This window comes from Amblyomma americanum, chromosome 9 (genome assembly GCF_052857255.1).
Source record: "Amblyomma americanum isolate KBUSLIRL-KWMA chromosome 9, ASM5285725v1, whole genome shotgun sequence".
NCBI lineage: Eukaryota > Metazoa > Arthropoda > Arachnida > Ixodida > Ixodidae > Amblyomma > Amblyomma americanum.
In genome coordinates, this window is record NC_135505.1 from 67,521,039 (window position 1) to 67,548,145 (window position 27,107).

Sequence of the window (27,107 nt, forward strand, 5' to 3'; positions counted from 1 at the left end):
GGTCAAAGGCTTTTTACATGAGCCGCATAATGGAGCCATCAAGGCAGGATTAAAGATCAAGGACCCTTGAAATGCTGGCAGAAGGTCTCTTCTTGGAGCAGAGAAGCTTGCTGCTTCACGTCTACTTTGAGTGCGCCGCTACGCGAAGCATTCAAGGCCCGTTGATCAAACTACAAGTGAACACGGTGCTCTCAACACTTTGGACTGCTGTGTATAACGGACTGAAAAGAGACATGTAACGAGGAGAGCGGGAAAACTCTGCGTGTTGTGCAGGTTTACCGGCCCCGCCTCCTTCTCCCTCTCTTAATTTTTGCAAGGAGAAATAGCGCAACGGCTCAGTAACAGCCAAAATTGCATAGCACATTTAAGACATTTCAACACTTGAAAAGGAAAAATAAAGAGGTTGAAAACAAAACGAGGATGAAAACGAAATAAGGGTAAACAATCTTCAACCTCTACTAAGAACGGTAATGTACGCATACTTTGATAATAAACGTAGTTTGTCTAAAGTAAGTTTAAACGAGCATGACGAATAGTTGACTTGGGGAGCGGGACAAGGCATTTTTTGCAGGTGCGCTGTGCTTACCATATTTTTATTCAGTTTACGTAATTTTTCTTCAACTGACATTAGAAGCGGATATTCATATAGGGAGTCTACTTTTGTGATGTATTTTTAAATAAGAGAGCGCTGTGAGCATCGTATGGTTTATTTACATATTAACGTATAACATGTTGCTGCAGAATTTGCAGCATATGAAGGGATTGTTTTCGTCCATTATCCCAAACTAGATGACAGTACTGAAGATGTGATGAAAAAAGCGAGTTGTATAACATGGGCAGTAGTGATGGAAGTAGGAGCATCTGACATCTTAAGATTCCTAGTACTCTACGGAGTTTAGTACGTAGATTATCATTGTGACACTCGCAAGCCATTTGTTTGTTTAAAAAAACGCCTCATATTTATACCGTGGGACATATTTCAATTACAAAATTATTTAACACCAAAATAGTAGTTAAGGAAAACCTTGTAGTGCAGAAGAGAACCGCCTGAAAATTACTACAGTTTATTAGTAAAGAATTCCTAAGTTGCATTAAGTGCTTTTGCTTAACGCTGCTGAGTATTCTTATGCAATGTTGTTAGCATGTGTTCCTCTCGAAAATAAAGAATAAACTAGCGCCATCTGCATAAATTATGTATTGTATTAATTTGTCAGTTCTCACAATATGATTAATGTAAATGTTAAAAATTTCGGCCATAACACAATTTATTGAGGTATATAATACCTAATATTTTTGAACGAAGATAAGTCCCTGCTAATGCAAAAACATTGATAACTACCAGTTAATTTGTGGACACGCCATTGAACACGCTAATGATTATTACCTTTTCGAAGGGCTTGAATGATGACGGTAAGGTTCATATCAGTAGAAAATTTACGAGGATATCAATACTATCACTTTTGTATACAACCATTTTTTTTCGCATGCTTCATTCTCCGGGGAAATATTCGAGTGGTTAAAGCTAGTTTATATGATGAGTTAAACATGAGAGAGTGAAATCGACAATACAAGCATCTGGCTCCACCTTAAAGCTATCAATATCCAGACAATTGCTCTTTTTAACATCATGCACGAGTTCAGTAACTTGCACTCGTCGGATACAGCAAGAAATACAGAAAGAGACACGGGAGCTTGCAGGTAGCTGATGGCATCATGGTTTAACGAACTGTCAACTATTGTAGTGAGATGTTCATTAAATTTGTTTGCATTAACTGTCCCTTATTAGTTTCATTATCGTATTTAAGCTCTTTTTCGGCTATGGCAGGTTTACCAGGAGCTATTACAAGGCAAACATTCTAATAAATATATTTCGGATATTCTATAACATCAAATATTCAGAAAAAAATTGCTATGTGTATGTCAACGAATGGGAACCGAACGTGGAGCGGCGAGAATAGGTTAGGTTTGCAGGCCACTGCGCAAGATCACCAGGCTATGGCCGCATCCGAACACACCTGGTGTTAAACAGCAACACACTCTCGCGCTGCGCATTGAACGTCGTCGTCATTACCTTCCATCTATGGCGCGAACAGATCAGATCACCTTAACATCGATCAGAGCTTAAGTTTATTTATATGTCGTCGCCAGACGTACCGATGGCCCATCAAAACAAAACCATGAGCCAACGACGCTAAACGCATGCTTTCGTACTTCTACTCAGCTTAACTATTTGAAAACCGTACAAATTCTTGTGTTACAGCAGCTCCCCCTCTTCTTGTCTCTCTTCAAACATTTCTAACAAGAGCACCTAAATTCAGAACATTGAAATTCCCAAAAAGAGATGTGGCCATTCGCTAAGGGAATGGTCCGTACAAAGCACTTACAACTGCAAGCCGCGTTATATCTGGCGTGGCACCGCCAGGGTAAGAAGAATACGCCAGAAAAGTGATACGTGTTGCTTTGTCAAAAAAATCTAATGAACCTTGCATTTTCGTGTCATCGTGTGGAAATTGTTCTTTTCAGCCAATATCATCATATACTTTTGATGAATATTGATTTGTGATTCGGGCTCCGTCACTCTGCTCTTCGCGCTTGTTTTCATAATACGAGCACAAGGCAAGTGTCGTTGCCCAGTGTGCAGCACAGTTGCCTACTTCACAGCCACTTTCAAACAACAAACTATAGCAACATACAGTTCCAACTGCGTGCGTTTTCGTGATATGCACATCAAGTTTGAGTTTTTATATGATTGCAGAAATCTATAAACAAGTGAAACAACGCGCTCTTTTATAAACTCCTGGCTGAGGGTTCCATCAGGGTGAGAAATACTTTGTGCAGGAAGTAATTTTATGTTCGCATAGACGGAGCTCCTCATGAAGCAGTACCACTTCTGGTTGACACCTCATTACAAAGTATATTGCCGTTGCGACGCAAAGGCATCGTGTTGTGAACACTTACCTGCGGACGTGTCAGGGTTTCACAATGAAAACGCATTAATATACACTGACTCCACCTTTTTTTATTGGTATATTTTTGGTTTACAATGCATATGTAAACCAAGGACGAGCAGGCAAAAGGGGTTATACAACACCTGACTAAGGCCTGCTCTCCTATACAAAAACAAACCAACGAAATTAAAACAAGCATTCAAAGCAGTTGGCAGCAACCGACTTCGAACAGAAAACGCAAGTTAAATTGGTAGTAATATACCGAATTGCTTACCAAAAAAGAAACAAAGGTGTTTACTTATGCAGCACTGTCACAAAAGCAGCATATAATGCACGGCATGTACGATTGCCGCACAGATTTCAGACTCCCAGCTCTATCAGAAATCTTTTAGGCTGCAGTATAGGGCGTTTACAGCGTTGACATATCAAGTTCAATCAGAGTTTTCTAGTTTTTTGTGTTTAAAGACATGCATGAACAGGCTGATGTCGAACGAAAGGACAGTATGAGTTGCTGATTGGGCTTCCGAGGATGTGACACTTGTAGGCGTTAAGTCCGAGCGAACCTTCATGCTGGCTCACTTATGCAGGAAGCGGATGCGCATTATTGCATAACTGATTTACTTTGTTTCGGAGGGAGGTGGGAAGACAAATCGAGGGGTTTGACAAAATAATTAGTCCTTTGTTGTTTGCAGAGTCCCACCGCAGGCATCAAGGTGAACTGGTTCAACATCGCGCTGCAGACGACCTACGAGCGCACACGCACAAAGACAGAGTAGGACGCAGACAACGCAAGCCGTCTTTTTAAAGCACCGTTTTCAGGAACTTCACACGTCAATTTTGGAGGGTTAAGACACTCTGCAAAAAGGGCTAAAATCCGGTTTATAGTAATGAAAAAATTGTCTTCACTGACCTGCAGAAAAATCAGAACATCAAACATGTATCTAAAAACATGGGCGATTGTAAAACCTTGCAACTGGTCATAAGCATCTCAGTAATAGCGGGCTAAAAATATATCACTTAGAACCGGAGCTGCGCATGAGTCGATGCAAGTTCCTTTCATCTGAATAAAAACCTTGTCATTACAATCAAATAACGTTGAATTCAAATATAAGGAAAGCAATTCAAAGATACCTTGCACGGACCATCCTGTTGCGTTTTGAAATGCTATTGAGCCGAAGCTGTCAATGCAGTCTTCCACATATAACAAGAGTTTTTATTGTAGCAAATCTTTTATTCAAGTTAGCTGGCCAGAAAACCTTTGTTAAAACACCGCTCTAAAAAATCCAACACTTTTCAAGAATTTTGAATCATAAAGTGGACATCAATATTTAAACGATGTAGATTTTTCTGCATGAAGAGTGCACGTGATTTTTGCCATGTGCCGTTCTCCAACACTATAAACTTTATGTGACACTCCGATTTGTGGGCTTTCGCGTTGAACATTACCTGCAAGGAGGTGGTGTTACTTTTCTCAAGTTTTTGCGACAATTTATTAAGGCTTAGTTTGGTGCAAAAAGCGTTGCCTGCTCACTGCATTCTTTTCGCTGCCATCGTTTGGGCCGCACGCAGGATGGAAGAGACTGCGTCCAGGGTTTTTTTTAATGACTGATCCCCAACCCGCCTTCTTATCAGAAGGTTTTTCTGATTAAGCTACATGGATTAGCGAGTGAGTGATATTAAATTTACATGGCATGTGATTGCGTCCACGCCTTCCGAAAGAAACCTCTATCCTCACGGCTTTCAGCTTATCGCGAAACACATATGCCCGAAAGCACATGGCGAAAACACTAAACTTTGGCTCGATGGTGGACTTGCACCCGAGACTGAGGAAGCGATTCGAGTGCTCCGGTAGATTCATTAATTAATGCTGCTTATTTGCAAACTTGCCATGGAGGGCCTCCTGGGCTGGCCAGGTCGAAGAATCTTCAGCACTTGTCTCCGTATGGAAGCCGAAACGTCTGTTCTGACAAAAACCTTTGGTCGGCGTCTGCCTTTTTTTCTGTTGAAATGAGTTACTTACTACCCGACCAGACGATATTTCGTCAGACCTTAGATTTCATTCAGCACTTGTTTGCACAAGTATTCGGTGAAACGCGGTCAAGCAGGTTGAAGAGTGAGCCCAAATCCTGATTCCCACCGGGTGGCTTAGTCGGATCCCGAAGGCGCGTGTATAGGACATGGCTGTAAAGGCGCGCTTGTCACCGCCTCTCTGACCTTCCATACCATGTAGCATGACTGACCGATGGCATGAAGCGGCGAAATGCGAATTTTTACGTTGTATGGAAGAAGCTTGTTCCAAATGAAAAAAAAGGCGCGCTCAAAGCAATCGGTATTCATTAGCAGAGGAGCCGTGAAGCAAAGACCAAGTGACAAACATGAAAGTGAACCCTATGTACTAAAATTGTGCATTTATTATCATCAATATTCTTGTTGTAAATATTATCATTATTTGTTGTTTTGTAAGTAAAAATAGCACGGAAGGATAAGATTTTGCTAACCGTGGAGTCTGTCATCGAACCCTGAAGGTCCTGAGCTGTGGCTAGTTGAAATAAAACGAAAGAAAGAGGCAAAGAAAGGAAAAAGAACGAGGAGGGGAGGTAGAAAGAAATTAAACCCCATTTGAAAAAGTGCCGACATCAATTTTTATTGGCTTTCACATGGAAGGGCGAAATGTGTGCGCATGCTACCGACTAAAGCCGCTGCTGTATGCCAGCTTTATATAAATGCTTGAAACGCGGCTAACTCGAGTCACAACCTGTACAACCTCTGCCGCTTATTAGAAGAAGTTTACTGCCGAGAGTCTCCGCATGCGACGCAGCGTGGTCGTCTTGCCTCTTGTTCGGAGTTGTATTTACGGGGTATAAATTTTATGTAATTTGTGTGGCTCAAAATCGAGCTTGTGAGCACAATAGGTACAAGGGCTAGTTTGTGAGCCTACTTCATCGTTTCCTCCTCATCATAATCAACTGATGTCCCCTGGAGATATAAGAGCGCTGTTTGGCCCAAGCTCGCATAACCGAGGTCAATAATCTTGAGCTACGGTGTCGACCTTCGCAACCTGGGAACGCCGTTAAGGCACATTGAAAATAATGAAGTACCGTGCAGAGCACCGAGCGGCAGTCTTTAAAAACCAGTAGTCTCATAATCATTGTGAAAACCTGAAACTGAAAATTGTAGACGCGCACATTGCACGCATTGAAGGATACAAAACAATCCTCCTTCTTTCTCCGTAGAAGAGATATGCTTCTCTCTCTACCTATAGGGTATATTATCGGCATTGATTAGGCAATGTCCCTGCCTTCTTCCTATATTTGTCTATTCTGGTTAAATCTATTTATTTTACCCCTCAGGGTCAATGGCATTAAAGAGCCGGAGTTGTGTTGAATGTCTAAAATTAAGTACCATTGCTTACCTCGGGAAACACTTTGTGGGGACACTTATATCAAAGTGAGGATATCAGCGCTTTATCAAATCAAAGCGCTGTTAAATCCCTCGTTTTCTATTTGACTGTTTTGAGCGTGTTTACAGTATTAAATAAAATAAAGCAACGCATGCGACCTGAACACATGATACGCTTGCCACGCTCAAGCGTCGTACTGGAAGTAGCAAATCTTTATAATTGATGATTTGGTAAACGAAAGAAAAGACAACCTTTATTGATCAAGTAGTCACCGAAAAAAACGAAAACATGTTCCACTGCTTTTAGGAAGTCATGCGTTGAGGCCACGTGTATAAAAAATATGTGTAGTGCTGTTCCGGTTACAGTAATAGGAGAACAATTGAAGCGGGCGAAGCGCACAAATAACGGTCAAGGTTTCGCCCTTAATGCTGTGCGCGTCCCCCACACGTGATGTTGAAACCGATGGAAGTGCTCGAGTCCGAAAGCAAAACAAGGTTCTCCGTCACAAAACAGGCGTTCAACATGTTTACAACGGCACGGTATCGGTTTCCAGCGCCATCTCCTCTTCATTAGCAAGGCACACAGCGCGCCGTTCCTAACCGTATACAAGCCACGTGCGCTTGGTTTCAAGAATAACAATTGCTTCTCCGCCATGAACAGGGTCCCCTAACAAATGACGCTGCTCCATTTGTAGGTTAGCAAAGCTCGATTGCTGAGCAGATCGATCGTTACGTCCGCTGAGATGCCAGGAGCAACTGATCTATCGATCCCGCAGATAGCTCTATTAAACAACAACAGGTTTGCATTGGAACCAAGGCATTGCGTTTGCAGTGCTTGTGACATTGAAACAACACTAGTAAGCATGAGCGTGGAGATTCCTAGCAGTTAACAATAAGTGGCCGCTACTGTGTCCCAAAAGATTAGTAGGCAGTCCTCGAGACGCGAAATTGAAATAGGAAGTGGCTAAAAAAAGCGACCAGTTTAACGTCCACACTGATTCAACTTACCGGCTTTATTTCTTGATTGAAATCAATACAATATGACGAGGGCAAGGTGATAACGTGCTCCTTTTTTGCAGAATACGTTATTTTTTTGCGGGCTACCATTACTCCACAGGCACCTCTTATATGTATTTTCAATGCTACTCTTTCTCGCAGGACAAACGCATGTGGAGAGCTTGCTGAGAGAACTAACCTCACCAGTTCGAATACTGGCGTAATAGGTGTACTTAAGCTCAAAAAAATGTGAAACTGCTCCAGTGCCTAGGTTTTTGAGCGTGCGGGATTACTGACGTTATTAAAAATATCAAAATATTTTGCCTACGGCGCGGAATCAGGCACGCCTGCTGCGGAAAAATCGCTCCACCTTTGAAGGAAACGTAGCATCAGAATAAACAGACATAAATAGTGGTAATCTCCAGAGCTATGCCTAGAGGCAGTCTAGTCTGATCTAACAAAATATCTGCTCCTTACGGTGTTGTCATCACAAAAATTCTATATATATACTTAAACAACTGTCATGTTTAACACATAACAATATTTACGATGCAAATTATGTTACATCTCTTCCTTATGACCGCTCCCTTTACCGAATCGGCATTTTGCCTTCTCACGGACGGCACCCATTAAATACCACAAGTGGTGAACGCATTAGCCAATTTGAATACATAATAAGGCCCGATGCTCTCCTTGCAATGGAATCATTTCTGTGACGGAGGGCCGCTAATTGGTAAATTCACCAAACTAAAATCAACAGACCAATCGTGGAACTAACAAGGGTACACTTCTTGGTGTGATTGTGCACTAAATTTATTTTTTACAAAAAGCTCCTTCCATGAGCAATAAAATTAGTTCCATTAAGGAATAAGAACACTTCTTGGAACACACGTGCTTTATTCCAGCAATAGATACTCATTTCGCTTTTTGGGCACATAGTCACACTAATTTAAATTGATCCAATACATCATAGAGAAACACTACACGCGTTTGTCACAGCAGCACCATGTATTAAACAATGCTCTTCGAAAATTATTACTTTCAGTTATTACGAAGTGATGGCTATGTGCTTCTTAACGGCGATCGCAATCAATCGACTGCACTTTTAGTTAGCTATCACCCCATGAGTTTTGTTTACAAATTCTTCAATCACCTCATTCCTACGGTCGTATTCAGCAGAACGTTTTTTATAAATCCAAGCTTAGCAAAGTTTGCCAAGCATTACCTTCGACTTCCAGCTGCCCGCACAAACTACGGCAAGAACACGGCTATTTTTAAGGCATTTTTTGCTGTGAAAAATCGTATCTGCTATCATTAAATAAGTTTTAACTTTGCATGTAGTGACAGACAGAGAAGTGCATTAATTGGTGCCTGAAAGATGTCCCCTTGGGCCATTTTATAAGACTCTGAGCTCTTAGCTAGCAAAGCTATCGAAGTTAGTAAAAAGCGCAATGAAGCTGACATACAGCATTTTAATATTGAGAAAACCGAGCATGCTCTAAATAACAGAGGTAGCCTAAAAGCTGCGAAGATGACATTAGAGAAAGGTAAAAACCAGTTGTACGCGTTAAGAGACAAGGAGGGCAACATAATTAGCAACTGAGATGAGATAATGAAGTTAGCCGAAGTGTTCTACACGAATCTATACAGCACCAAGTGTAATCAGAACGCTAATGTGAGAGACAGGAGCGAACAGCAATGCATCATCCCGTCTGTAACGAAAGAGTAAGTAATGAAAGCCTTAGGAGCAATGCAAAGGGGAAAAACATTTCGATAGGATCAGGTAACAGCAGATCTCTTGAAGGACGGAGGAAAGGATGGAAGGAGATTCTGCTAGAAAAACTAGCTAGCCTTTAAATGCATTGCCTTATGACCTCGAGTTTACTAACATCTAGGAAGAACGCTAAAATTATCTTAATTCATAAGAAAACAGACGCCAAAAACTTTAAAAATTACAAGCCGATCAGTTACTGTCCGTTGCCTACAAGGAACTTACTAAGGTAATCGCTAAAAGTGTCAGGGCAACCTTATACTTCAGTTAACCAAATGATCAAGCAGGCTTTCGTGCAGAATACTCCATAATACACCATATTCATGAAATCATTCGGATGATAGAGAAATGTGCAGAATATAACTCTCCCTTATATATAGCCTTTATGGATCACGGGAAAGCATTTGACTCAGGAGAATCCTCAGCACTCGTGCAGGCATTCGGAATCAGGATGTAGAACTGCTTTATGTGAAAAAACTAGAAGATGTCTATAGCAACCGCACAGCTACCATAGTCCTCCATAAAGTAAGCCATAAAATTTTAGTAAGGAAAGGCATAAGGCAAGGTGAGGCGATCTCACCAATGCTATTCACCGCCTGTTTATAGGAGGTATTCCGATCCTGAACTGGGAACAGTTGGGATAAGGGTTAATTGATAATACCTAAATAATCTGCAATTCGCTGATGACATTGCCTTGCTCAGACACTCAGGAGATAAATTGCAAAGCAAGATCGATGGATCGATGAGTTAGACAGAGCAGAAAGGTGGGTCATAATTTTAACACGCAGAAAATCAAAGTAATATTTCCACACTGCGGAAATTCTGCCAGTGCCACCTGGTGGCCGAACATTGTCTCCCAGCGCGTGGCCGAACGTCGTTTTGTCTTGAATGAGCGCGGCGGTTCGCCATGCCTCGCCCCAGTAAACGGCTGCGCTTCCCGCTTTCTGCTACATTTTTGCGTGACATTTGGTGGAGATGCTAGGTTTCATCCCATATACGCAGACCCCGACGATATCCTTGACGGCTCTCCCCGACGCGTTGACGCCACAGCTGTCCACAAAGCCAGCCGTCGCCTGCGAGGCCTGCAACCTCAGTTTGAGCCACTGAAAAGTCCTGTGCGAGCTATGACTTCCACCACTGGCAGCCAGACAGGTCAGTACTCCGGCAGTGCCCCGCCGTACGTCCTTCTCACCCCTCGGTAGCCACCATACTTCCACGGTGACCAGTTCGAGGATGTAGATGGTTGATTGGCCACTTTTGACCATGTGGTAGTATTGAACCAATGGGACGACGAGCGGAAGCCGATGAATGTGTATTTCGCACTGCAAGACTCGGCAAAAACATGGTTCGACAACCACGAGGCCTCCTTCTCAAGTGGGCAGCTTTTCGCCATGAGTTGCCTCATTCAGTTCAAGCGAGTGAAAGGAAAATGCTTAAATATTCCTTCGCTCCAGGTCACAGCAGTCCAACGGGAGCGTGGCCATGTTTATAGAGGACATGACCCGCCTCTTCAATTGGGCCGACCCGGCCATGCCCGTAGCTACAAAGGTACGGCACCTTATGCGTTGGGTAAAGGAGCAGCTGTTTGCTGGCCTCATACGCAACCCTCCGAGAACCGTCGCAGCCTTCGTTAAGGTAGCCACGAGCATGGAACGATCATTGCAGGAACGGAGTGTCCAATACGGCCGTCAGGCAAATGTTGCAGTCACTCACTACTGCACGTCCTTGCCAGGCCCTGGGGATGAGGCGCTGCGAGAGCTTGTGCGGAGCATTGTCCGCGAAGAACTGCGACACCTCCACTTGGATGCTCCGTTGGCAAGCATACCTTCTACAGGCGATGTCCTCCGCAACGAAATTCGGCGAGCGGTGCAGCCACCACAAGCACCAATATCGGAGCCGCACGTCATGTCTTACAGCAATGCCCTGCGCCGAACTGCCCCCGCGCCGCAAGCGTTTCGCCCCGTTTTCGGACCACGACCACCCCATCGTTACGTGCGCCCCGTCGAGCAGAAGCAAGACCTGTGCTCTCCTTTCAGCGAAGCGCACGTATGGCGAACGTCCAACAATCGCCCACTCTGCTACCACTGCTGGGAGCCTGGTCATATTCTGCGGAATTGCCCGTACCGGTGGATGGGTTTGACAGGATTCTCACCGGACGCGCTTCGACCGCGCTATAGTGAAAAACCGCAGGCCAAAGAGGAGAACCTGGCCGCTCAGGTGCTGCCCGCGACCTTGCAGCAGCGACAATCCCGATCGCCATCCCTGAGGCGCTTTGCTTCGCCCAGTCTGCCCTCATCCTCCGGTCAGTTCAGAGGCACGCTCCCTCACCGGGAAAACTGAAGACAGCGTCCTGCGGAGATAGGTCCGCCGCCACTGCACAGAGTCAACAGCCGCCACCCGACGATCAGACACAACGGCCCGAGCGGCGACATTTCCATCCGACGACCTCACCGACGTGCGGCGAACGATTAGTTTCGCCTAAAATTTTAGTAACCGCTGACAGCTATGAAGTGACCGCACTTGTCGATACCGGCGCTGATTTTTCTGTGATGAGCAGGCTGCTCGCCACGAATCTCCGTAACGTTCTGACGTCTTGGTGTGGACCCGTGATCCGTACCGCCGGTGGCCATGTAGTGACGCCGATCGGCGTATTCACCTGCCGCATCGAGATCCGCGGTCTTACTTTCACTCGCACCTTTGCCGTATTACGTGACTGTTCAAAAGACTTCATTCTGGGCATGAATTTCCTTCGGAAGTACGGTGCGGTCATCGACCTTCGGGAGCTCCTGGTATCTTTTCCCGCTCAGCGAGCCGTTTACACCAACACCGAACCCTGCAGAGTAATGTTGCGCGTACGTGACGACCACATAACAATCGCTCCGCGAGCCAGCAAGTTCGTCACAGTCGAGCGTAATGACAGCCCCGGCACTCTTGGCATCGCTGAAGCGAACAAGTCGGTGCTACTCGAACGGAAAGTTTGTGTAGTTCGAGGCTTAGTCGAACTTGACTTTTATTCACCAATTTTACCTGTGAACCGCAACATGTAACGAAGACGGAGGTCGCCGCTTATTTTGACGAGCTTGGAGAGTGTACCAGGCAGGGCTCTTTGACCTCCACGTCAAAAATCGACGAGGTGCCGGCTACAGCCGTTCCGACCGGTGTAAACCCACATCTCTTGGCCAGTCAGTAAAGCTGCGTGGAAAGCCTCATCTCTTTCTTCCGCGACTGTTTTGCATCAGCTTCCAAGGTCCGCCAGACGCCGCTTACCAAGCATCGAATTATCGTTGCTGACAACCAAAGACCATTATGCCAGCGCCCTTATCGGGTGTCATTAAAAAAACGTGACGCCATCCACCGCCAAGTTACACAAATGATCCAGGACGACGTCATGCAAACGTCCACGAGCTCCTGGGCATCGCCTGTTGTCCTCGTCACGAAGAAAGATGGCACCCTCAGGTTCTGCGTGGATTACAGACGCCTCAATAACGTCACGAAAAAGGGTATGTACCCTCTGCCACGCATTGATGATTCCCCACACCGCCTGCGCCGTGCCACCTACTTCTCGTCCCTTGGCCTCCGCAATGGGTATTGGCAAATAGAGGTCCACGAACACGACCGAGAGAAGACTGCCTTTATTACTCCTGACGGTTATTACGAGTTTAAGGTGCTCCCTTTTGTCTTGTGCTCCGCCCCTGCCACATTCCAACGAATGATGGACACCGTGCACTCTGTCCTCGAGTGGCAGTCGTGCCTCGTATATCTCGACGATATCGTGATCTTCTCAGACGAGTTCGATGAGCACCTGAAACGTTTTTGTGCTGTTTTAGAGGCCATACGTTCTGCTGGTCTCCCTCTCATGCCAGATAAAATGTCACCTTGCGTTTCGTGAGCTGAAGTGTCTTGGTCACATTGTCAGATCTCGAGGCGTTAGCCCAGACCCCAAAAAGACGGACGCCGTAGCTGTCGTCCCCAGGCCAGCAGACAAACGGAGCCTACGTCGTTTCTTGAGCCTCTGCGCGTACTATCGACGGTTTGTTCACAATTGGTTCAAGCTAGCTACACCTCTGACCCGCCTGACGAAAGATGCTGAACCCTTCTTCTGGGGCCAGGACCAGGACACAGACTTCACGGAACTCAAGTACGGTCTCCAATGTACGCCTGTACTTGGCCGCTTCGACGAAGATGCCGACACGGAACTGCACACCCATGCCAGTAACGTTGGTCTTGGTGCGGTCTTGTTCAGCGACAGGATGCTCTAGAACGCGTGATTGCTTACGTCAGTCGCACTTTATACAGTTCCGAAATCAATTATTCCACCAGGGAAAAGGAATGTCCTTCCGCAAATTTCGTCGGTACTTGTATGGCCGCCCGTTTCGGGCCGTGAGCGACAATCATTCACTGTGTTGGCTGGCGAAGCTGAAAGATCCCTCGGGGTGGCTTGCTCGATGGGGCCTTCGGTAACAAGAATTTTATGTCACCATCATGCACAAGTCCAGCCAGAAACACAGCGATGCTGATGTCTATCCCCCGCCCCTATTCCCTGGCCCACGGACGAGTCCAACGACTATTCCACTTTCCTCGGTGCTGTCACCATGTTCACCCTTGCCCGCTAACAGAGGGCCGACTCCGAACTGCTTCCACTCATCGCGTACCTCGAAGGGACCGCTCCAGCTCCACTTCTACTACTCAAGCGCGGACTGTCATCGTTTTGCTTGCGCAGTGGTGTGCTCTACAAAAAGAACTGCGGCCCAACGGGCACTGTCTGTCTGCTTGCAGTGCCTACCATGCTTCGTGACTAAGTTCAACCTGCGTGCCACGACGACCTTCCTTCGCACCCCCTAGGGTTTTCCCGCACGTTGGCGCTCATACGCCAAAAGTACTATTGGCCCAGGCTTGCCGCGGTTGTCCACCGCTACCTACGAACCTGTCGTGAGTGTCTGCGCAGGAAGACACCACCGACTAAACCAACTGCGCTCCTGCAGCCTATCGATCCCCCGCGCCTCCGATTTCAAAAGGTCGGCATGGACTTCATCGACCCATTTCCGGCGTCTTCCATGGGTAACCGGTATATTGCTGTTGCCACTGACTATCTTAGCCGCTACTGTGAGACCAAGGCCCTTCCCTGTGGCACCGCCGCCGAAGTTGCACATCTTTTCATTCACAACGTTGTGCTTCGTCACGGAGCCCCAACAGTCGTATTAACTGACAGGTGAACCGCGTTTACATCGGCACTTACGAGTGAGGAACTTCGACTCAGTGGCACCAGCCATCGAAAGACAGCAGCTTACTGTCCACAAACCAACGGCTGACTGAGCGGCTTAACAAGACAATTGCCGATATAATTTCTATGCATGTCGACGATGGCCATGCGAACAGGAACCGGATACTGCCTTACATCACGTTCGCGTACAACACTGCGCTCCACGAAACGACGCTCTTGTTTCCGTTCCATTCGACTCACGGTCGCGAATCCTTGACCATGCTGGATGCCATGATTCTCCCGGATCCTACTCCCCCTTCTGTCGTGGGCGCTGACCAATTTGTTCGTGACGCCGAAGCCGCTCGCCAAGTTGCTTGTCAGCGAATCCGGTGCCAACAACAACGTGACGCCGAGCGTTAAAACCTCCGCTGCAGGGTGGTGATTTACACACCTGGTGGTCTAGTCTGGGTGTGGAGCCCGATCCGGTTGCGACGGCGCTCTGAGAAGCTTCTTCACCGTTACTTTGGTCCATACCAGGCGTTACGCCGCATGAGCGCGGTGACCTACGAGATGCTCCCTCAAGTAACTTTCCGGTCCTCTCGACAACCGACGTCCGAAGTAGTCCACGTGGCGCGAATGAAGCCGTATTAAGTATTCCACGTGGCGCGAATGAAGCCACATTACTCCCGTTAGTCCCTTTCCACGAAGACACTCGCGCCGTTAACTTTCCGCCTTACGTATGTTTTCCCCCCTCGCATGCAGCATCGATTCGATGTGTCATGGAAGGGAGGGGGGCAATGCCTTATTGCTGACACTCTGCCGGCGCCACCTGGTGGCCGAACCTTGTCTCCCAGCGAGTGGCCGAACGTCGTCTTTCTCTTGAATGAGCGGGGCGGTTCAGCAAGCCTCCTCCCAGTAAACGGCTGTACTTCCCGCTTTCTTCTACGTTTGTCGGTGACAATATTCAACAGTCTAGGAAGGTTTGGTTTATGGTTTATAGCAGTTTAACGTTCCAAAGCAACTCACGCTATAAGGGACGCCGTATTGAAGGGCTCCGGAAATTTCGACCACCTGGGGTTCTTTAACGTGCACGGACATCGCACAGTACACGGGCCTCTAGAATTTCCCCTCCGACCAAGAGAACTGAAGCTCACAATTAGTAACAAGTAGCTGGAAGTGGTCAAGAAATATTTCTTCTTAGGCCACGTAATGTGAGCTGATCCAGATCTCGAGAGGGAAATAACTAGAAGAATAAAAATGGGATGGAGCGCATATGGCAAGTTCTCTCAGATCATGAATGGCAGCTTACCAGCATCCCTCAAGCGAAAAGTGTACAACAGCTGTATTTTACCGGTAACCACCTACAGGCAGAAACGTGGATGCTACCGAAAAGCGTTCAGCTCAAGTTAAGGACAACGCAGCGATCAGTGGAAAGAAAAATGATAGGTGCAACGTGAAGAGACCGGAAGCGGGCAGAGTGAGTGAGGGAACAAATGCGGGTTAATGACATCCTAGTCGAAATCAAGAAGAAAAGGGCTTAGGCAGGGCATGTGATGCGAAGGCAAGATAACCGCTGGGCCGTAAGGGTAGCGGAGTGGATTGCAAGAGAAAGTAAACGCAGCAGGCGGTGGCAAAAGGTTATGTGGACGGATGAGATTAAGTTCGCAGGCACAGGGTGGGCGCAGTTTGCAAAGAGCAGGGTTAATTGAACAGACATGGGAGAGGCCTTTTCCTGGAGTGGGCGTTGTCAGGCTGATGATGATGGTGATGACAATTTATAGAGCGCGACAATTTTAACGCGATAGCGGTAAAGGCCCCGTCCTCCAGAAAATTCGGTGTAGGCGTTGCCGTCGTGAGCGTTAACTGCGGGCGAAATCTAGAGGACAGCTCTGACAGGCGGTCCTTAGCGAGCAACCTAGGAGGCAGTTGGGACATCTATGTCACGTGACCTTGCGGAGTGATCACAGCCTGTCCACCCGATAATGAGGAGGCTGCCCACTGTGTCAGGTGGCAGTTATAATAATTAGTGGTCGCTTGGCAAGAGCAGCCTGGGCAACGCAAGACCCACCGCCTTAAGCACCTGCCATCGGAGGGCAGAGCCGCATTGCTTAACAGCTGCGCCGCTGCACCAGGAGAAGCAGGAGGTCTTCCAGGCATCTATGAATGACACATAGAGAATGACCTCCTACTTATATGGGAGTTAGCCCACTGCGCCATCACGTCATATACATAAGGCGGAGTTTAATTGCCCCTCCAACGTTTATGTAGTACATTATCAGGACCGAGGCTTTGTCATCAGTTTCCTCTGAAGTAGACCTTGCCACCAACACAATGCTGACAGCACATGCTAGATTAACTATGTCCTCTGTTAGGAGATACCGTACACCATACACGTACACTTTTAATTTGGCATGGCAAAGACCGCCCGCAATCCGCTGAGCACATACATCACTCTGTAGACGGAAGTACAATCTACCATGGAGAAACAGGCTGCCAGAATGAGCGATTATCAGTGGCTAGGTTGCACCCTAAAACAGCAGGCAGTAGCTGCTTTCTCTGAACAATGTACGCAGTGTGGACGTTCCGAGAAATATTCCGTACTACGGCTCGCATAGACAACGTGTTGGAGTGCAGCAGTAGCAAATGTGCACCAAAGGAAAACTACCTGGGTCATTTAACTAAATTCCGTGCCATTGCATAGCCTGAGAAAGTGCCTGTGATCCGATGTGAAATGTGGACATTAAATTTTGTGAACGGTGGTTTAATCATTAATTACGGAAGCCCTCTAAGAGCCGTGTGAGGAACGCGTTAAAACTGCAGATTGCAAAAAATTGCACGCTTTTTTAACAAGGTTTAAGAAACTCTGAGAAAGCTGTGTTAAAATTATAAGATCATTATTGTACGTTCTGTTTCTGCGAGTGGTCTGATAATCTGAATGCACATCTTTTTAATTTTTCTAGCTTAACATTACCATTTAACATTACCTGTTTCACACTAACAGCTGTCGGTGTAAAAATATAAAAGAACACGTGCAGTTCAGTTCAGTTTGTCTTATTTTCAACATTTGACTATGTTGACGGACTCGCTGACAAAACAGTGCTGTTTGACCATGTCATGAAGCCGGCCGGAGAAAACAGGGACAGTAACACTGAAATTTTTAAAACGCAAGAGAATGAATTTTTTTTAAGGCGCAAGCTTTTTTTCTAATCTGTGGCCTGAACGGAAGTTGTAGATGGAAGTTGTCCGCGTCAACTGTCAGTCATAAGTTGTGTGATAAATAAACAAAAATGAAAGCGTTGATTAAGCAAGAGTTCTTAACGAACGTCTATGAAAAAAAGTTTAAAAATAAATAAACAAATAAAACCAAAAGAAAAACCAAAAGAAACAAGATGAAAACAAAAAAGCAGCAAAAGCAAAAATTGCAGAAAAGAAAATAAAAATAGGAGGACGCTTAAGCTTCGCCTTTAAGAGTTAAACGCGAACGCATGTTGCAGCGTTGACAAGGGGTCATTGGAACGCAATCGCCCATTTGGTTCAACGCCTTGCCCCTTGGACAATTGGCCGTTGTACATTTAGCTCGGCTACTATCCCGAAAAAACACCGGTTTAAAACCGGCCGGAGAGACCGTATTTCAATGAAGGCCAAATACTAAAGGGCAGTGTATTGTGCGACGTCAGTGCACATTAAAAAAAAACCAGATGATCAAAATTATCCGGAGTCCTTCAGTACGGTGTCTCGCTTTTGGACATCAAACTCTCCTAAGCTATGTTTAAGCCGGGGGCGAGTTTCATCGCTCTTCTGCGCGTTTACTGATTGTAGCTTCCTCCTTCACGGTTCGTTTGAAAATGTCGTTGGCCGCTCTTAGTACTTCAAGCCAGTGGAGAGTTTCTACATTTTATATCAATGACCGCAGGAAAGACACCCTGGTTGACGTTTTGAGGTCAATTTGGCTAGAAAAGTAGACGTTGCGAAAGGCTTTCTCTGCAAGAAGGAGTTTAGAAGAAAATGAAGGGTGGCTGTCGACCATAATTACCACACTTGTGAGCAAATGCATTTTTTTCATTAGCCATATTTCTTGTTTAACAGTGAGTTCGCTTTATGCCTCATATTGCTGCATTTTTTTTCTTTCTGTATTAGGCCCCACGTCTTTGCAAGAGCTTTTCTTTTATTTTGGTATTTTTGTATAATGTGCTGCTGGCAATACTTATCCGTGAAATTTGGTAGAGAAGGCGCCAACGCTGCATAGATAAGGCTCTTGATTTCCCAGTTTTTTTTTCCGGCTTTCGGTGGCGTAGTTTTTCAATCTCCGCAGCTGGTACAGATCGGCTTATGAACCAAAAAGGTCTATGGTTTGGCTTTTTTGGGTAACATATTGCAGAAAAAGGCCATTTATTATTATTATTTGAAGTCACCGCAGTGGCTTCTTGGTTGTATTGCTTGGCTGCTGGCATAAAAGACGCAAATTGGATCCCGGCCGCGGCACTCTAATTTCAATAAAGTGATAGGTATGAGACCAGTGTACTGTACAATATCAGCGCTTGTTAAAAAGCCCGCCGTCTACAATATGCGGCATCCGGAGGCAGCCAGTGCAGCAGCCCTCATGGCTGAAGCTGCTTTCGCACGTTTAACCCCATAAAACTGAAATGTAAGCAATCATTGTACAGATGGAGAAAAAATGCATTGTGTAGCACTTATTTCCTTATTATCAAAGAAACAATGAATATGGAAGAGGCAGCAAAAAATTGAGTTTAAACTCAAGTGTTTGTTTTATATTTTTTTTCTAAGGCAAGAAGCACCGGCGTGCAGTGCGGCAGGGACGGAAACTTGCAAAGGGGAGAGTTGCTTTTTCCTCCAACAGTACATGTTGTAGATCTACCTTTGTTCAATGAATTCTTGAAGGATAAGCGTGAATATTTTTGTAACTTTTTATTATACGTGAAGTGGAATTTCCTTTTGGCGAGAAATTTCCATATGGGCATAAATGATTACTGAAGCTGTATTAAATGTTAAGTTCAAATTCATCTCTCGTTGTCCGCACAGTGTTTCCGCACTAATGACTTCAATATAGTGCCTCCAATTAGCTCAACACTAAAAACATCTGCAGTGTGCGTCTAAGCGGTAACCAGTCGTTCCTGTAATAAATAAGGAAGCGTTTCAAAGCTACAGTTGTCTGGTCTAACATATAACCTGAAAGCCTGAGATAGGGCACTGAATAATTTCTGCTTCTGTGTTTGATTATTTATTTATTTATACATATTGCATCCCCTACAGTGGCTATCACAGAAGCGGAAATATAAATTAAAAAACTAAGGACATGGTAGCAAAAAATTAAAACCTCTAAAGTGAATACATAAGAACAATTGCACAAATTGGGAGCATCGGTACAGTAAATAAAGAGATAACGAATCTGTTATGGCCTCTCTAAATTTGTCAATAGAGATGGAATGCACTGGACCGGGCAATGTATTCCAGTGTTCGATGGTGCGCGGAAGGAAACTGTATTTAAACACATAGGTGCGAGCGCAGTAAGGTCAAAAATTGAGATAATGATAACTTCTTGCTGGCGATGGTATGGCACTCGTGATGCACATGTCACTTGAGAGGCGATAGTGCGAATTAGCGACACACTGCAGAAAATTTAACGATTCTAGTTGCCGGCGAGTAGCGAGGGTAGTGATTTGCAATGATTTCACGGCAGAAGAGGGTGAAAAATCAATGCGATATTTATTACATATGAAGCGAACTGATTTGTTTTGGATGACCTGAATATTCTTAATCTCTGTTACCTTCTCACGATTCCACACGAATAAAGCATAGCCATGAATTGGACGGATTAGGGATTTATGCATTAGTAACCTGGTTTCATTCGGACCCTGAGCTAATATTCGTCTAAGATACCCTAGTTTTTTTTTAGGGCTCTATTGGAGATGAAGTCAATATGTTTTGAAAATGACAAGTTGGAAGTAAAAATAATTCCTAGATACATGTCCTCGGACACCCTTTGAAGGTGTATGTTACGAAAAGAGTAATCGAAAACCAATGAACAGGAACAATTGGTGAATGTCATGACAACAATTTTACGAAAGTTGATTTTTATCTGACAAATTTCACACCACCTACAGAAGCTAGAAAATGACTCATTAATGCGAGAATGATAATCAGAAGAGTGAATGAAAACATATAAAACGCAGGCATCAGCGTACATGCGATTGTTTGCGGTGATGTTACAAGGGAGGTCATTTACAATAGAAACAATAAAGGTCCTAAGGAAGAGCCTTGTGGCACACCAGATGTTACGGGGGCAACGAAAGACTGGGTTGCACTGCAGTTAACAAACCTTAAGCGCTCAGAGAGGAAATTAGAGATCCAGGTCACTTAGGTTAAATTCTTCAATATAAGATTTAATTTCAACATTAACTTATAATGAATAAAAGTGTCAAATGCTTTAGAAAAATCAAAGAAAAGAGCGTCAATTTGGCAATTACAGTCCAGATTATGAGCAATGTAGTGCGCGAATTCCAATAATTGGGTAGAGCTGCTTAAACCTCGCCTGAAGCCATAACATTGCATAAAATGTTATTCTATTCAAGAAATTGTACAATGTGTGTATGGATGATATGCTCAAGCATTTTACAAGATGACGACGTAAGCGAGATAGGCCTGTAGTTTTCAGGCTGTTGGTTATTGCCTGACTGAAGTAACGGCAGAACATTTGCCAATTTCCAGGACTTCAGGACGATACCAGAACTAAGAGATTTAATAAAAAGAACATTTAGATAACGAAAGGTATATAATGCGTTACTAACGAGAAATGCATTGGGGAGCTCATCAGGTCCACTTGATTTCTTCACATCCTAATTCAGTATAATATTGAGGACACCCTCCAAGGAAACGGTTACATCATCAGTAGAAGGTTATTCGGCATAGAGAAATGACAGAGTGATGAAATAGTCATGTTCAAAAACAGACCGAATGAATGATTTAAAAGCGTCTGAAGTGGTCTTGGGATTCCGAGCTAATTGGTCGGTAACAATAAATCAATTCGATGGAATATACTTAGGAAGGATCGGGGACCAAAACTGAGTAAAAATTATGCGCAAAAATGAGTACAGGGTTGTCCCAGACGTCTGTAATAAAGTAACCTGTTCAGGAGAGGTTTTTTTACGACGGCGTTGCTCCTGAAGACTACCTAGTGTTTGTGCGCAAATATTTTTATGTATTCTCATCTGCAGTTTTCTGCATCATAAGATTTATCCGCTTAAGAGCACTCTTCGCAGCACTACATTGTACGCGTTGATTGTTTAAAATAGATATAGAATAGGAATAATTACGCGCCACAATGCGCAAACTGTGGAGAGATGAGTAATGTATACCATATGGTGTGGGCCTGCCAAGCTAATCACATAGTTAAGCACATTTAACCCCTCGTAGTACCAATGGGATATAATTAGGTCAGTGATGACTGACCGTCAGAATTGGCTGGAGAGGAGAGCCAACACGGCAGCGATGACCAGTGAACTGCCGGAGTAGGCGGCCCACTCAGATGCTCGGAAAATATTCAGTTAATAAAGAATGTTAAATAAATCAATTTTTCGACCGGTTGCGCCCACCTGTTGACACACACAGCTTAGGAGATACAGTCAGCACAGTGTTAGCTGAATGTCCTTCTTTCTGAAAAATTGGCAGGCGTTTAACTTAGGTAAACCGAGCCGACGTGAGAAAGGAGGTGGTTATTCTTCAATTGCAGGAGGCACTTAAGCTCCGCCTTAAGAGCATGACGCGATAAAATTTGTGGTTTAATGTCTATATATTATGCAGATTTGCTCACTCTCTACGTAACATCTATAAATGGCGGCGAGTCCTCATACCACTACCAGCGCAGTGGGGCAACGGTTAAGTGATGTACCACTGTACTGGCAGGTGGCTGCTCCTATCACAGCCACGCGTGGGGATTGAGCGACCCAATTTGTTCAAGGACAAGGATGCACTCACGGTACCCTCTTGAAAACCTGGCGTAGCGAAGCTTCCGCTCCAAAACTACGGTCATTGCGACGTGGAAACGGAGCAGCGGTGTCCGTTTAGTAGGCAATGCACTTTGTAGTACCTGGTGCGAGAGGGCAAATAAAAACGCGCATTGTATTCGTAGTAAATGGACGTACGAAAAGTGCAACAGCCTAAAGAAACGATGGGATATGAAAGGACTTCTGGATGAAGCCAAGGAAAACTTGCAGGCAAAAAGCCTACAGCCGCAGCTGTCACAGAGAAATACCATACTTTACGTAGTTTTCGGAATTGCAAGAGAAGCTTTTTTTTCTGCAGCAACAGCATTGTATAACAAACAAGACACAAAGACGAATTTGCAGTATTGCGTAAACCGCCATAACAGTCTGATCACGGAAAATTTGACCGATAAATTAAATCACTCCTCAGGGAAATAAAATGACAATAATTCTATCCTCATCTAAAAATGTGAGCCTTGTACAGCGGCGAGGACGCCGCTCTAAGGGCCAAGTCCGCTCTTTTAGTTGGGTCCACATTCATGGCCGCGAAGAATAACACAAAGAGCATTAGCGCGCTAGCAAACTATTTACTCTAACCTCCCGACTGGGTGTGTTGCGCGCATGCAGCGAGCAGGCACAAGATGTGACTGTTCTCACCTGGGCAGCCGTAACTGTCACCTTATTTCGTCCGGGTCGCTTCCACGCCAATCACGGCGTGCGTTGCTGCATGCGCCGCCACCGCTAGCTGAAGAGGTGACACGAAGCGCCTCCCGCGAGACGACACGGGAGCCACTGCTCCGATTTCTCTTGTTTGAAGCGAAACCTTCACTGCTCTAGGTAAATGCGATTTCGCCGTGCGCTGCCGGTTGACCTTCAAGGTAGCTAGAGGTAAATTGTGGCTATAGGCTTTAGTATATGTAGTCCACCATGGTGTCGCACCACTTGACTTCTGACCTTCGATATCTGACCTCTGTCCTTTTGATTAGCCGGTAGAGAGCGGTAGAAAAGGCCGCAGAGTTTATTGGGTTATCAACGTCTCGCGATGAACCATTAATTTAACTGCCACCTGTGCCGTATGGGTGCGCTGACTATCCAGCGTGTAGAACGTACTAAACGTTAGAGATGCGAAGCTGCGCCTACTTGCCTAATACACCACAGCTTTCGCTCTCTAGCCAGGTTCAGCAGTAGTGAAACTGCAGCTAACTATTTGGGCCAAGGAGTCCGGTAGGGGAAGGGTAGCGGCGGCCGACGAGAAAGAGTTCGAGGAGAGAGGGTGAAGCTAATCCCTCTACTTTTTCATGTGTCGAACATGGCATTCTGTCCTGTGACAGCAGTGCTTTAGGAACAAGTAGAAAACCGAGCGCCAGAACTTGTGTGTTCACAAGCTTCACTATTCTTGGGAAATATATGTTTAATCAAAAGCTTTAATTATCGCAATTGTGTTGTGAGAACTGTGCTGGCCCGAAATGCCATCATGACGTTAAAATATAAATTGCCACTGCGTATGCTTCTAAGACATGAGCTAAAAACAGAGAATTTTTTTTCTCATTTGCACTACCCCCCACGCATAAGCGGGCTGAAAGCTACTCAGTAAGGTTAATGTGTGACTATGTGTGTTCACTATGTCAAAAATAGATTATATGGTTTTCATCCTCCTCAGCCTGAGTAAAACCAGTGCAGGAAGAAGACCTCTCCCATATATCTCTAATTATACTGTCCTGTGCCAGCTACGGACACGCTATAACCGCAAACTTCTTAACCTCCTCCGCCCACCTAGCTTTCTGGTGCCCACTGCGGCACTTCCTTCATCTTGGAATCCAGTCTGTTGCCCAAGACCGTTAGCTTACCTCGGCAGCAAATGCAGTGCCCAAGCCCAATTCTTCGTCTTGACTTCCACTAGGATACGTCATTAGCCCGGGCGTGATTTATAATCCACTCTGCCCTCTTCCTGTCTCTACAAATTATACGTTATACGTATAATTCTTCCACAGCTCGCCGCGCTGTCCTTTACTTAAGCTGAACTCCTTTAAGCTGAACCCTCCGTACACCTCGCGAGAGAGCTCGCCGTTCTTCCATTTGTTAGGTTAGGAACGATACCTTGAAAGTTGTACCACCTGATTTTTTTTTGCTACACTGATGATGTGTTCCACATCGAATGATTTTATGTTTATCATCGGAAGAAAACTTCCCTAGAAAGCTGCACTCTTTATTCTGTAGGTTTTTCTGATTAACAGCTATAATTGGAGATATAAGGCTGTGTACAAAGGATGTTTTGTAACTCTTTTGTTCCTTGAACGTCATTCCATAAGAACCTAAAAGCCAGAAATCGTCTCTGCAGCTGCCAGACAAAGGTCATCAAAGCGCTTATGTATTGTTTCAAACCAACCAGTTATTTTATCTCGGAAACGATACCCAAAATTTGTGTGAAAAGACAGCGTTCGTGAACTTATGCGCATATCAGCTTCTAGATTTCTCCCGAGCTCAAGGCAGCTCAAGACAAAGGATACATTTTCTGTAAATATGCGATGCGAAGCCGGTCCGGTTCTTAGGAGACAAAGAAAGAGACTTCTGAAAAACCTGAGGAGACTGAACCTGAGGATGTTTCCTTGGAGGACGTCTCTGGCATGATGTACACCGAGAGGCTCCCGAACTAAGCGGTGATTGGTGTCACGATCACTCTTTAAGTTTTTAGAGGACACTGGTCTTATGAAGCAATAATAGAGAAATGAAATAGATCAGTGACTCAGTCGAAGAAATTGGCGATGGGCCACTGTAAGCAAAATCCCACCTGTTCATTTACGTTTACACTACAGCACCAAAGACATTGTCTAAGGCAGATACCGTCTCTGCTGAAAGTAAACAGGCTGTCTCTGCCTGCTCCCCAGGTCATCAGGATAATTCATTTCATCCAGTCGAAGCAAGAAATGACACAGAATCAAGTGAGTCAGGTCATACTCTCTCTTCACAAAACAAAATCTCGTGATCTTGTCATTACCAGTGTCTTCGCCAGCCTGGTTCTTCAGTTGTCACGGCAGCTTGAATATTTTGGTAAATACGGGACAAATCTCTTTAAAAATCTAACCAATGCTCTATGATATTGCATCCACATGATCGAGAATTTAAAGGGTGCATAAATACCAATCTGCTCAGAGGCCTAACAAGAAACTGTAAAAGAGTAAAGTATACGACAAATTTAAATGTTAGGCTTTCAGCATTTTTAAAACTAAAGGTATGTTTTACCAAAACCCGCTTACCTAAAGAACACCCCTGAAATGAACAATGCTTTGCTTCGAACTTCAAACTTCTATTTACAATCCTTTTGTCAAAAGCACTGAGATGAATTTCTCTCAGACAGGATATATTTATTTCAGCGTCATAATATGTGCACGATATTCATACTTTGAAAATATTACGCAGACTAGAAACTGTATTTTAATTTGAATAAAGAAATAAGGACACTAAAAGAAAAGGCTCAGCCTGTGTGATATAGAGAATGACTACCTTTCATTTATATCATGGACCATGTGAGTAGACCATCTCGTGAGTAGCCTGCACTATACCTCCGGTACTTCGGGCGGCAGATTTCAAAGATTTTAGACCAGTGGCATAGGACAGTGACGAGTAGCTGCGAACAATGTGAAACACTGAAAAAAACCTGGAGAAATCATAAGGTGTCCTTGTTAGAGAAGTGCATTGTACATTTCGCAAGCCGTGCGCTTATTGGTCAACCTTGGAAAAGGAGATTAAAGATAGAAATATGAGCTTAACAAATCGACAGAGATCTTGTATAATGACAAGCGGAATGTCGCTTTTTTGCAAAAGCTAAAAGTGGTAGAGAAAGTAGTGTTGCACTACCAAAAATGCTACTCTCTTTCTGGCAAAAAAACAGCTTGTCTTATGTAATAATCACGATACCTTCATTATGGAATGAAGGGAGATTTTGATCACATGATAATATAGTCATCCGATGGTCACTGGAAGATTCTTAATAATGCACATCACTGTTCTCACTTGTGATTGTTTTTAACAGGCAGCTACCAATATTCTCTTCTGAAGGACATTGACGTTGAAACGCTCCCTGTAAACACAACACAATATTAAGATGTTGTGTAAATGCAATCAACGTTCACTATATATTATACTGCCGAACTCAGGACACATTTCTGTCCATTATTTCAAGTAGGTTTTGTTTGAGCATGTCTCATTAGGCATGTCTTATCAAGAATATGCCGGAAACAGGTGCTCAGTTTAGGGGAAGAAAACTAAAATTAATAATTTTCTCTCATTAGTTCTGATATCATTTCACACCTTGCTACTCACACAAAAACTAAACCGCAAAGCAAGATGAACCCACAGAATAATAAAGACAAACTTGCTGAAATTAAAACCTTGGTAATGCGCTACAAATTTGTGTCAATTTTTATAAAGGAGGCCATCATTCGAGGTTTGCCTTGACGGTGCGTACAGTGGCGTTGTCGCCGCGTAAAAGCATCCTTCTTCCTTGGCTAATTACAACTTCTTGTCTGTACAAAAACACTCTTCCCCTAGAACCGCCGGGTTTCTCTCTATAAATTCGTTGCAGCAATCACAACCCCAAATGTGACTGCGAGATTCGAGCGCTGCTGGCCGGGTGAAGTTTTTGCCCAAAATTTTCTATTCAAGTTCTATTTTAACGTGATAATTCGCAGCAAAGCCGTAGGGGTTTCGATTGAAAAGAGCAACCCGAAATGTTAAAAAGAAACCATTTAAAAATTCAACACAAAAAGCCGCATTCCCACCCGTGTGGAGTTGTG

At 44.6% G+C, this 27,107-nt stretch overlaps 1 protein-coding gene across 1 annotated transcript in view; it reads right to left on the bottom strand.

Annotated features, from left to right (window-relative positions):
* The window catches only part of LOC144103402 (uncharacterized), a 36,141-nt gene extending 11,917 nt beyond the window's left edge, over positions 1-24,224 (bottom strand). Inside the window, exon 1 of the mRNA XM_077636128.1 lies at positions 24,162-24,224. Within this exon, the coding sequence (XP_077492254.1) occupies positions 24,162-24,224 (63 nt within the window). The remainder of the gene's footprint in view (positions 1-24,161) is intronic.
* Between the last annotated feature and the right edge of the window lie 2,883 nt (positions 24,225-27,107).